The sequence below is a fragment of the Danio aesculapii genome, chromosome 16 (genome assembly GCF_903798145.1).
Source record: "Danio aesculapii chromosome 16, fDanAes4.1, whole genome shotgun sequence".
Taxonomy (NCBI): Eukaryota; Metazoa; Chordata; class Actinopteri; order Cypriniformes; family Danionidae; genus Danio; species Danio aesculapii.
Window position 1 is genome coordinate 41,229,951 of NC_079450.1, and position 12,693 is coordinate 41,242,643.

A 12,693-nucleotide genomic window follows, 5' to 3' on the forward strand; every position below is an offset into this window, starting at 1 on the left:
TAAGATTAGAGTTTTTTGGTCTTTTGTAACTAATTGAATTCAGAATCATAGGATGGTGTACAGCAATCTACCTTGGGTTCTGCGACACTTCCTGTTTATAGATGGGGTTAAATCACAGATTCTTTATTTTACCAATTATAGAACCTTCAATCTTTTTCCCTCTTTCTCTCTTAAGGTCATAAACAGTGACCCCCAAAACAATTTGGACACTAAGGTCACAGTTCAAAATGCATTCATGTCCTAGTTTTAGGAAAAAAATAAAAATCTAATTTTGGTTTTGTTTTGTTTTGTTTTTTGTTTTGTTTGTTTTGTGTTTTGTTTTGTTTTGTTTTGTTTTGTTTTGTTTTGTTTTGTTTTGTTTTGTTTTGTTTTGTTTTGTTTTGTTTTGTTTTGTTTTGTTTTTTGTTTTGTTTTGTTTTGTTTTGTTTTGTAGCCATGAACCACATAATGAAAAAAGAAAGCTTGGTAGAGACTATAGACTACTATAAGACTATAACTTGTTATTTTGACATAATAACTCCCTGATCATTCAAGATCTTAAGTTATTTCCACATAACTCATTATTCTTCAACATAAGGTTTGTTTTCATTTCAATATAATATCAATAAAACCCACTAGACTGGGATTCAGTTATTGATCGAACAGTTGGTCAACATTACTACAATGCATTCTTTAGTTTAAATTGAATAACTTTAAGTTAATAAGTTAATGTCAAAAGAACAACTTAATATCATGAATAATGAGTCATTATTAGAAATAACAAGTTAATATATTAAAATAACAAGTTAGTATATTGATATAATGAGTTAATATCCTTAAATAACCAGATAAGCTTTTTCATTATGTGGTACAGTGCTTCCATACTAAGTAACTGCTACACTAAACTGCGCAAACAAGCAGCTTCCTTGTCCAAATATGCTTTGGGGACATTGTGTATGTATATTAAATTATGTATATGAATCACATGTCAATATTTTCTGTGTTTGTGTGTGTGTCTGCCTCAGGCGAGCTCCGCTCCCTCTGTCCATGCGTGCTGGCCGCAGAGCTCTGGTGGATGACCTTTCTCAGGAGAACTCTGATTCTGAAGATCCAGGTGCTTCTCCCACGCCATCCAGCGGCCCACCGGGTACCCCCACACCCTCAGACAACGCCCTGGGCCCCCCTCCCCCCTACAGCCTTACAGATGCTGAATAAGAATGGGCAAGATGGACAATTTTACTGGTTTAACTCGCATAGCTTTTGCAATCGTACCCATAACAGAACATCCGTGCAGTTACACATAACTTGAAAACTAGTTGATATGATTTATCGATTTTAAATGAACTGACAAATTAGCATGCAAGATGGAGAAAGATTATTGTACTATAGAAACCAAGCAAACAGTGAAAGGACTGCAGAAGTGAAAATCACATTTCCTAGCATTCCTTGGGAAATGAAGTACTGTATATCGATGCAGTATATCAGGCTCGTTGTGGCAGAATTGTGATGGCCACCTCAAGCTTGATTTCAATCAGTTTAAAGCCATGTGTTTAGGTGAAATTTGCATGTGGGTGGCAATCAAAAGCCATCGGGGTTTACACAGATGATCCACAATCAGGCTAGAATGTGTCATCTGTGCTCGCACAAGCCATCAAATCCTCAAAGCACTGAGAAACTTTCTCTCTCTCACTTCTGAAACAATATCATGCTTAAAGACAGTGAGAACTGAATAAGAATTTCTCTTAGGTATTTTAAAATATCAGTGTTTTAACATTTTAGAGGTGGTAGCGTTACTTAACACATAGAAAATAATGCTTTTTGCTAAACGTGATTTGGCAGAGATGATGATTATGGAAGCCCATTTTTCCCCTAGAGTAATAGAATAACAAAAGTATTTGGGGATTTATATCACAAAATTGCATTATTCTTTCATCAGTGTTGTGATTTTACAACATTCAGTTGAGAGAAACAAACTTTATATCTTAGTTGCAACATTCTCAGTATCGTTACTCTGTATGTCACAGGTTTATTTCACTTGTGACTTTAAGTCTCACCATTACAACTTTTGCAGTATTGTAACTTTACACCTTGGAATTTTAATCCTGCTAATTGCAACTTTACAATTGCGACAGTCCCAAAATTGTGAATTTTATTACTTGAAAATGCAAGTTTGCTTCTTGCAATTATGACTTTATTACTGATGGTGTGACTTTTTTTTTTGCAACTTTCCTTTTCAAAATTGTAATATTTACATCTCGCAGATATAGACTTATTTGTCTTAAATGTGACTTTAGAACTCGCAGTGTGACTTTATATCTCACAATTGTGACTTTCTCAGTATTGCAACCTCATGTCACAACTGCAAGTTTGTTTCTTGCAACTGTGACTTTATATCTCACTGTGTGAGTTTTTATATCGGAATTACTCTTTCTCTAAATGGTGATTTTAACTCTTGCAATTGGATGTTTGTTTCTCACAATTGTGACTTTATAACTTACAGTGTGACTTTATATCTCACAATTACATCTTTCTAAGTGTAGTAACTTGAAACGTTCCAATTTAAGGGTTTGTTCTCGCTATTTGCGACTCAGAGTGACTTTATATCTCACAATTGTGACACTCTCAATATTGTGATTTTACATCTTTGCATCTCTTGCAGTAGTAGCTCCAACTTGCAGTGTAACTTTATACTCATTGCCATCTTTTTTTCAATATTGTAATTTTACATCTAACAAATATAAGGTGGCATTTACACTAGTGCATTTTTGTTTTTAAAATGGCATTTTAGAATCCAGACTGCAATTTTAATCTCTATCCATGCTATACAGCCTAAAACACATGAAACTCTACACCCAAAAATATATGTATATATTGCTGCTTGTTCAAACTACGTATTTTAAATGAGCTGAAACAAAACAAATCTTGAGATTTTTTTGCGGCAACTTAGAGTGCTTTCACACTAGCACTTTTAGTCAGCACCCTGGTTCGTTTGACATCAGAGTATGGTACGTTTAGCTAGTGTGAACATTGTTTTCTGAATTCGGGTCTGCACCTGTGAACCATACCTGAGTCCGCCTGTTAGTTCGTGCGAACTCTGGTATGGTTCACTTCTGATGTGAATGCAATTGTACCAAATTACGGAAGTGAACTGACAACTGTACAACAAACTTTAATTTTCATAACGTTCATTCGTGTGTGTATGTCTGTGTATTACCTACCTTGGCAACAAGCAGGACTGATCCAATGCCAACAGTGATAATGTCTGCTTGTTTCCACCAAAAACGACTTCTGCAGACATTGCCTGATGTTCTGAACGTTTTGATAACAAAATCAAAAGTTTCAGCAAAGCGCATAGAATCACCAAGAGGTGACACTCTAGTGCGATTTGGGAAACAGCCACTAGATGGCGCAGTGTCAATTTTGGAATGAAAATTCCAATAGAACAACATCATTATACAAGTTTGTAAAATAAACTATTAAAAGTGCTGATGATTGTGATTGTAAGTGTTTTCAAATTAAAATGGGGTCTTTAGTGCTTTCAAAATGCTCCATTTTCGCAGGTCGAAGACGTCAAGAGTAGTGTGGATGACAGGCATAACTAACAAAACATATTTAAAATGAAAACGCACTAGTGTAAATAGCACCAAAGTTTGTTCCTTGGATTTGTAATTTTATACATGACAGTGTGAATAATATCTCTCAATTATAACGTTCTCAGTATTGAGACTATACACTCACCGGTCACTTTATTAGGTATACCTTACTAGTACCGGGTTGGACCCTCTTTTGCCTTCCTCAAAGATTTTGGTCCATATTGACATGATAGCATCACGGAGTTGCTGCAGATTTGTCGGCTGCACATCCATGATGTGAATCTCCCGTTCCACCACATCCTAAAGGTGCTCTATTGGATTGAGATATGATGACTGCGGAGGCCATTTGAATACAGTGAACTCATTGTCATGTTCAAGAAACCAGATGATTTGCGCTTTATTACATGGCGCGTTCTGAAGTAGCTATCAGAAGATGGGTACACTTTGCTCATAAAGGGGTGGAGGTGGTCATTAACAATACTCAGGTAGACTGTGCTGTTGATACGATGCTCAATTGGTACTAATGGGCCCAAAGTGTGCCAAGAAAATACCTGGGTTGTAACGAGTGGTTATTTGATTTACTGTTGCTTTTGTATTAGCTCGAACCAGTCTTGCCATTCTCCTCTGACCTCTGGCATCAACAAGGCATTAGCGCCCACAGAACTGCCGCTCACTGGATATTGTCTCTTTTTTCTCTTTTTCATGGTTGTGCGTGAAAATCCCAATAGATCAGCAGTTTCTGAAATACTCAGACCAGCCCATCTGGCACCAAAAACCATGCCACGTTCAAAGTCACTTAAATAATCTTTCTTCCCTATTCTAATGCTCGGTTTGAACAGCAAAAGATCGTCTTGACCATTCCTAAATGCATTTAGTTGCTGCCATGTGATTGGCTGATTAGAAATTTGCGTTAACGAGCAGTTGGACAGGTGTACCTAATAAAGTGGCCAGTGAGTGTACATCTAGCAACTGCAGGTTTGTTTCAGCTAATATTTGACAGTGCAACTATTTCACAATTGCAGCTTTCTCAATATTGTGACTGTTTATGTGACTTTATAATTCAAAATGTGACCTTATATGTCAAAACAACATCTATATCGTGCAGTATGACTTAACATCTCAGCTTTTTATCTCACAGTGCGACTTTTAAACGTTTATCTCACTGTTACTTTTTTATTTTTTTACTCCGAGGTAAAAAGGGGGCTTCCATATGACGAGCTACACGCACAAATCTATGATTGTATCAAATGAAAAGTGAGAAAGAGAAAATAGCTTTTGTATTAAATGAATATATGCTACAAATTTGAGCTGTCCATTTACATCTTAGCCATAACTTGACCATAAGAAAAGAATGGGGATACACAAAATAAATGATAAAAAAAATCAGCCAAAGCTGACAGATTTCACCTCCATGTAGATTTAGCTGTAACAATTCTTAGATATTTGATATATACCTGCTTCGATCTCATTCAAACTTTAGTATTCAGTTCAACTCCCTATTAAGTTCGGGGTTTTTGTGCTGCTGATCGCATACCCTTTTAGATACTGTGCGTAGATAGATAGTTGGCTTTAAAGGGATGCTTTGGGTGGTAGTGATATACAGTAGATAGTTAGGATTTCTTAATTTACGTCTTAACACGACAGCTCCAGTTTCAGACTACTGACTTGTAATTTTTATCAAGTAAGACAATTCCAGTGTGCAGTCTTTATTTATTTCGTTTTATATTGTTTTTGTCTGCACATAGACATGTCATGGTTATTTGTATAGTTTGAAATGTTAGTAAAAACAAGGCAAATTGAAAGATTTTGAGGGTAAAGATGGCTTTACGTGTTATCAGCAACACTGGACATCATCATTTCACCATTTAAGCTACAATGAGGCTCAGATAAAAGAACACATTTTTCACAAATAACACATCTGTAAGTGTAATTGAGAGCGTTTTTAATGACAGACAAGTCTGAAATCAGTTTTATGGCGTATTTCAAAGATGTGAACATATGATATTTTGTCTGTTTTTGGTTCCCGAGGGGTTGAAGGCTGCTAGTTACTTTTTAATTATCTCGTTTTATCAATGTATTTTTTTTTGTATCAAAGAAACATACTGTATTTTTGTTTGTTTGTTCATTTTTGAATGTGGTAAATATTTATGGATCCAAGCTTTTATGTTGAAACACGATCTAGGGCATATGGATGACTTAAAGGGACATTATTCTAGCTGTATGCATGTCAACAGTGCCTGTAGTGTCTGCCGAATATACAAAATGGACGCCATTGAAAAAATCAGTCAAATAAGAACGAGGTGTGGAATATGATAAATAAATTGCAATATTAGGTCTCCCTGAACAGCAATCTGGCTCAGACATCCTTCTCAAAGATGCTTTTTTTTGCATACAGACAGTTGATGGGATGATTTTAGAGGACTTTTGAAAGTTACTTCACCATGTCAAATGACTGGCGTGTGTGTAACTAGCATTATTTTTTTAATTTACAGATATTGTGTGGTGAGGCACATTTTGATACGTTGCGTCAGGCTTACACACACTTGTTTTCATCTAACAGTGTTGAACTGTGAATAATAATCGTTTGTCACCATTAAGTATTAGAACATGTTTAAGATCTGTTCTGCCTGTGAAACTGAATGCTGTTATTACTACACAGTACCTATAAATCGGGAAGCAGGGTTTTCATGTCCGATTCCATTGTACGTAAAATGTGTGTAATAGATTGTGTAGATCACATTTTTGATACTGTGTTATTTCCCCCTATAGTTAAAGAAGTAAGTGTGTTTTAATTTCTGATCTTTAGAATCAATATGGAATTGTATGTAGTTGCTGACTGAAAGCGAGGAAACCATGCTGTTAAAGACTAAAGGATAGAATCACACACACAAAGCCAAAAGACTCAAGCCTTGCACAGCAGATTTTGTTATTCTACTCATTTGTCCATGTTCGATCATATTCCTGATATTTGCCTATAATTTATAAATTCTTTCTAAAGTCTTTCAAGCAACTCAGAATTTTGGCACTGATAAATGTACACAATAATTTGTACAATTAACAGATTTGGAGAGCTGTTCAAACTCAAAAAAAAAAAAAAATCAATTAGAAGTGGATTTGCATTTTAAAACAATCCAAAAAGTGTAGTTTAACAAATGGGACTTTAATGGTAGTAAATCTGTGTTGTATAACACAGTTTTAAATCAGTGTGAAATGAATGCACAGTATGGAAGAGGACTGAAAGCTCATGGGGAGATACGTATCTGAAGTGTTTCTGAACAGGATTGTGTGCTTTTTTTGCATTTGTGGAACTTGAATTTTTAACCATGTTGTTTGTTTAATCTTTTGCTTTATTTTGCTATAATGACAAAATGAGACTGGGGTGACTTTTAATATATCATTGGTTTTAAAATCAGTGTGGTTTATTTTTACACTAACACACCATCACTAATTAACCATTGTCCACATAAAAATGATCAGCTTATTTACCAAAAATCGGCATAAAATAGATATATGAGCTGAGTTTGAAATGTGTTTAAATCTGTTTTGCAGTACACGAGGTATAAGAGCTGTCACTTTTCAAAAGGTATATATTTGTTCTTACTGTTACCTTAAAGGTATATATTAGTACCTAAAACTTTCAAGAGGTACACTTTTGTACCTTTTAGGTACTAATATGTACCCTTGTGATGTTAAAGGTGTAGTATGTAAGTTTGACACCCAGTGGTGGAATTAGCTATTACATTTCTGAATCAAAACACAGGCAGGTTGCCAGACTGAGGAGTGAGTCTGACGATCGAGTCAGTTCTAAAGTCGTGTTCTAAATTAACGGCATGCGATAGCAAAATATTTTTATTATATTATAAGGAGTTTTTGTTATAACCAACACTTCGAATTGATATATTAGAAACAGCTTATTTCTTGCAGCTGAACAACAGGATAAACCGTGATCACCTCAGGTAAATATCATGTGCTTTATTTAGTGTTAAATTCTAATAATGGGAGTTACATGACATTTATTGCCATACGACTGAAAGCAGCAGCAGATCTTGAAAATAAAAAAAAACGTTTGAAAAAGACTTAAAACCAACACAGTGATCTAGCATGTAATTTAATAATGATAAAGAGGTTTGATATGTTTTAATTAGATTATAAACGTTACGACTTCATGAGTGAGTGCATATTCTGTGCTTCTGAATGGCTGTATTTAAATTTCTGTCATGTTTTGTCTGGTGCAAACAGCCAGGGTGTGACATTAACACCCAGCTACCTGCCAAATGCAGGTAGATTTCAGCTGTGGCAGGTAAGACAGACACTCCCACCAGCCACTTTGGCTGATTGAAAAAAAATTTCAAAATTGCCAGTGCTGGCTTGTCACTAAAGAATCAAATTTTAGTTTAAGACTGTTTGTTAATATGCGTGCATATGTGATCTTAGAATAGAGAAGCAGCACAAGTGTTGAGCCCTAAAAAGTCACTTGAAATGCAAACTAATTTATTTATTTATTTATTAAAACTAACTTTGCTCATCCTCATTAAGCAAGGTCATACACAACACACAGAAAGTTAAATGAACGAGGAGCTATGTGGACATAACACAACATTTAAATAAAGTAAAATTACAAGTAATTTTAACATGCTAAAGTCAAATTATGCATATAAAATATATATTTTCCCAACAACAAAATTGTGGCCAGTAAAAATGGTAAGTGGCCAGTGACATTGGAAAACTACTAGCCACAGTGGCTGGTAATCAAAAAAGTTAAGCCCTGGTAAAAATGGTAAGTGGCCAGTAACATTGGGAAACTACTAGCCACAGTGGCTGGTAATCAAAAAAGTCAAGCCCTTCAAATAGCCCAATTGATTATCACTGCAAATCTCGTGTTGTTAGGACACAGTTACAATGTAACCTGCTCACCCGATGGTTACCTTCATAATAGTTAAATTATTTGCAAATTAATAACTATTAATTATAGTTACTACTTAATACTATTAATTAGGAACTATGAATCTGTGTCTCATTCTGAGTCTGCCACTGTCCACCAGACGTCGCATTTCGGTCACGGACGCATGCTTTCAGAGCCATTTTGAATTAATAAATGATTGAAATAGTTGGGGCCTCATGTATTAATGCTGCGTACGCACAAAAACTTTGCGTACACCAGATTTTACGCTTACGTTTGGATTTACTAACGATGAAATTAACATGAGAATGTGCGTTGGTCCACGCCAGACGTGTATTTCTTGTGTGTGTTTGTTTTATTTCCATTGGCGACTCCTAGAGGCAATTATGGTAAATTGCAAACTACAAAGTATCTTTGAGCTGTGTAGTGGCAGCTGTATGGGACGGGATCATCCGCATGTCTAGCAGGAATATAAGGTTTCCATACCATGCAGTTGACCAGCCAAACATTAAAGCGCAATTTGCAGTGAACGCCGGTTTTCCCAATGTAATCGGAGTGATCGACTGCATGCACATTGCTATAAAGGCGCCATCTGAAGACGAATTTGCATACGTGAATCGGAAACATTTCCATTTAATAAATGTGCAAATAATATGTGATGCTTAAATGTTCTTAACAAATATTGTGGCAAGGTGGCCTTGGTCAACCCATGATTCATTTATCCTCACAAACAGCATGGTTGGGATGAGGTTCCAAGGTGGCAGGCACTCAGTCAGTTGTAGAGCGGGCGATTGGGCAGTTGAAATGCCGGTGGCGCTGCCTTGATAAGAGCAGAGGGGTGCTGCTATACCGCCCTAACAAAGTGTTCCTCTAATACATCTGTGTCTCCAACAGACGCGGATACTACTCCAGACAGTAAAGTGTTGCCCACAATTGAGGCAACTCTCACCTCAAAGGGTGTTAGTTCAGGATCCCGCCGCCTGTTCGGTCCACACTTTGACGGTCCGCCACTGTTCTCCTCTTAACCTGCACCTTTACATCGGACCATTTCTTTTTTAATTCCTTCACAGTGTGATGTTCAGACCCCACTGCGTTAACCGCGTCAGCTAAACTCTCCCACTCTATTTTTTTTTCTTTTGTTATTAAATCCGGAGGATTTGCAAATAACAGTTTTTCTCCGATCTACCTCCGATAGGAGCACCTCCTGTTCACATTCTGTGACGTTTCTCTTTTTGCTTGCTTTTGCAATTGCTTTTTCGTTTGGTTTTGCCAAAGTAGAATCATTACCATATTTATAAGGGGGAGGAGGCAGGGAGGGGTTTTGCGCTCGTGCTTGTGCGCTCAGTTTCACATTGATTCAGATGTACAAAGAGAATATGAGGGGGATTCTGCATTCGCAGTGTTACATATATCAGAATTTTTACTGCGTATGCACATTTACAGCTTTGTCCGTACACAATGTTTTAGTATGAATTCAACACAAGTCTTTGTACATGAGGCCCCTGGTTTTCCACCAAGACAACCCGTGGGACCCAGGGGACTTCAGCATTATTTTTTAGATAAACAAGAATGTTCACTTAGCATGTTTCTTAAATATCTGCAAACATATTATGCTATTTTTATGCATCAGAACAGTACCTTACAAACAGCACCTTAATAAGAACCCTTTAGTTACGAATGTATACCTTTTGAAAAGATACCAGCCTAGTGACAGCTCTCGTTCCTTTATTTCTGAATAATAAACATTATTCAATATTTCTGAAGTAATAAACTAAAAAAAAACACTTCAAATCCAATGTAATGGATATTTTGCATTTTATAGTTCTAGAAGCTTGCTTGATTATAGCAAAATGTATGTACAGCATTAAAAGTCTAAAATAGTTCTAAGAAACTTTGAAATTGCATTGGGTCGAGTTGTCACAATTTGTCTTTTTATTTGCCAATTTAAAATGTAAATTACTACATTCACATTTGTACATTTGATAACACAATAATAACTGACTTTTTTATGTGGCACTTAAATTTATATGTTACAGTACGCATACACTCTTTACATGACTTCATTATTTGTAATTATTCATTTCACAACACGGACAAGAACATTTCACAGAAATGATCATCTTGATAACCAAACATACATATATCAAAATTCATGAATGATGATCACTAATTTCCAAATGTTTTACTCATATTTACTTCTTCTTCTGCCACAATGTCATTGAACAACCAGTCATCATCTAGAGGCGGAGTCAGAATTGGAGTGGGCTGGATCTTATTGGACCTAGCAGGGAAAGATCTAGCCACGCCCTCAAAGTTCTCGAATTTCGAGTAAACACATGACTCTCCTTTATGATAACAAAAGCCTTCAGAGGAACAGACTGTGGGACACTGGACACTTAATCCAGTCTGATTCTCAGCTTGTGCCATATTTTGATCTCTGACATCATCATCATCTTGCATCCTAATATACAGATCCTTTTCTGGTCTTGAATAGTTCTTATACGAGCCCTTTCGAGGTTGTTGTTCCCAGTTCTCACTAAAAATCCTTTTAATTTGAGAGCCTAGCTGATTCTCAAGTGTTGAGAACACGTGAGGGTTTAAAACAATATCATCCATGATGGACAAATCTGTAATCGAGAAGCTATCATCCTTTTCATTCATCTTCAAGCAAGTTTCAACACAACCCAAATGGCTGTCTAGGGTGTTATTAAATTTCATAGAGTAGTTCATTTGATTGTGATGGAAACCATGTTCATTTTGCTCTTCGTTGCATAGTCTATCAGCATCAAATTCCTGGCCCAAATTGGCTATGAAGTTGTTGGTTTCACTGCTAGAACCAGTTGGGTTCTCAAGGTCATAGCCTAAATCCAGAGAATTTGGTATTATGCTGGTTTCCTCTACAACTTCTTCATCGTCAGCCAACCACTCAGCCATTTTATATTTAGGATTAGTATTGTTGATCTGCAGATCTTCATGATGGTTTGAACAATCCAGTAGGTCGAGCTCTTCTATAATATCCATTTGTAGATTCCCTACAATGGTTCCCTCTTGGGTTGGAACATCGTGTTCGGCATCTATGAGCAATTGAACCTCCAAATCGCATGAGTCCAAAGACAACAGTGAAATCACTGGAGAAGGAGGGGACAGCTCTGGAACTTCAACCCCTGTGGGGAGCAGCTTCATATCAGAGTATTTGGAGAGACATGGTTTTGAATACACTCTTGTTCCTTCAATACTTTCAAACCAGGAGGACACGCTGTCATCAAAGCTTGTTAAATCAGTAGATTCTGTCTGCCCTTCAAAGCCCATGTCCTTCTCCTTTGAGCTTCCAGTGTGGTTTTTCAAAGCATTCTCAAAGCTACTATTGAAGGACTTGCACTGTGAGAAACATTTATCAACCCCATGGGTCTCCATTAGACTGTCCAATGTCCAGAGGTCACACGCATCCTTTCGCTGATCAGGAAGCGCTTCAGATTTGTCAGTATTCATGTAAGTTTCAGTTGCTGAAGAAAACAGAACAAGGAGTCATCAAACTTGTATCAGACCAGAACAAACCAGTTATAAAACTTAAAAGTAAAGCCTTTTACCTCTTTTTGATTGTGTGAGCGATTGGTCTGTGACTTGTGTTGCAATGTGAGATAGTCTGGGTGTCAAATGACTTGGGGGGGTTTCAGTTGACAATAAAGCAGAAGCCAGCTGATGGTTTGCTGCCTCTATTTCAGCAAATTTCCTGGATAGAAACAGATATTGATTGTAATCTTTTCAGGCAGTTAGTTATATGACATTTATTGAAAGTGTGAAATGTGTATGGGCTTTTTTTGGTGGACTAGATCTGCTGCATGACTAAAAGCTACTGGTCACTTTCCAACACAAACTAAAATCAACCAAATATCAACGTAATTTGACGTCGTTATTGGACGTCAAAAAATAACGTCCTTAGACCCTGGCTAGACATTCACCTGACGGCATGATCTAAATCTAACCTAATATTAACGTCTTATGATGCTGTGTGTCTGCTGGGATAGCTACCGGAGCATTTTATGTTAATGTTTATTTCTTTTTAGTATGTAACTCTCGGGTATTCTTGGTCATTTAAGGCGGATACATTTTTTTTATTACAGAATCAAGTCTAAAACTATTTGATTTTATTGGCATTTGGTATGTGAACATACAAAAAATGAGGCCATGATTTAAGCATGCTAAATGGTTGCAAAAAAGGGT

The 12,693-nt window shown here is 36.5% G+C and overlaps 1 protein-coding gene across 2 annotated transcripts in view; it reads left to right on the top strand.

Annotated features, from left to right (window-relative positions):
- myh14 (myosin, heavy chain 14, non-muscle) overlaps window positions 1-6,981 on the top strand; it is a 94,099-nt gene extending 87,118 nt beyond the window's left edge. For both annotated transcript variants that reach the window (XM_056474837.1, XM_056474838.1), the window contains one exon: window positions 1,005-6,981. In XM_056474837.1, the coding sequence (XP_056330812.1) occupies window positions 1,005-1,194 (190 nt within the window). In that variant the 3' untranslated portion in view covers window positions 1,195-6,981. The remainder of the gene's footprint in view (window positions 1-1,004) is intronic.
- The last annotated feature ends 5,712 nt before the right edge of the window (window positions 6,982-12,693 follow it).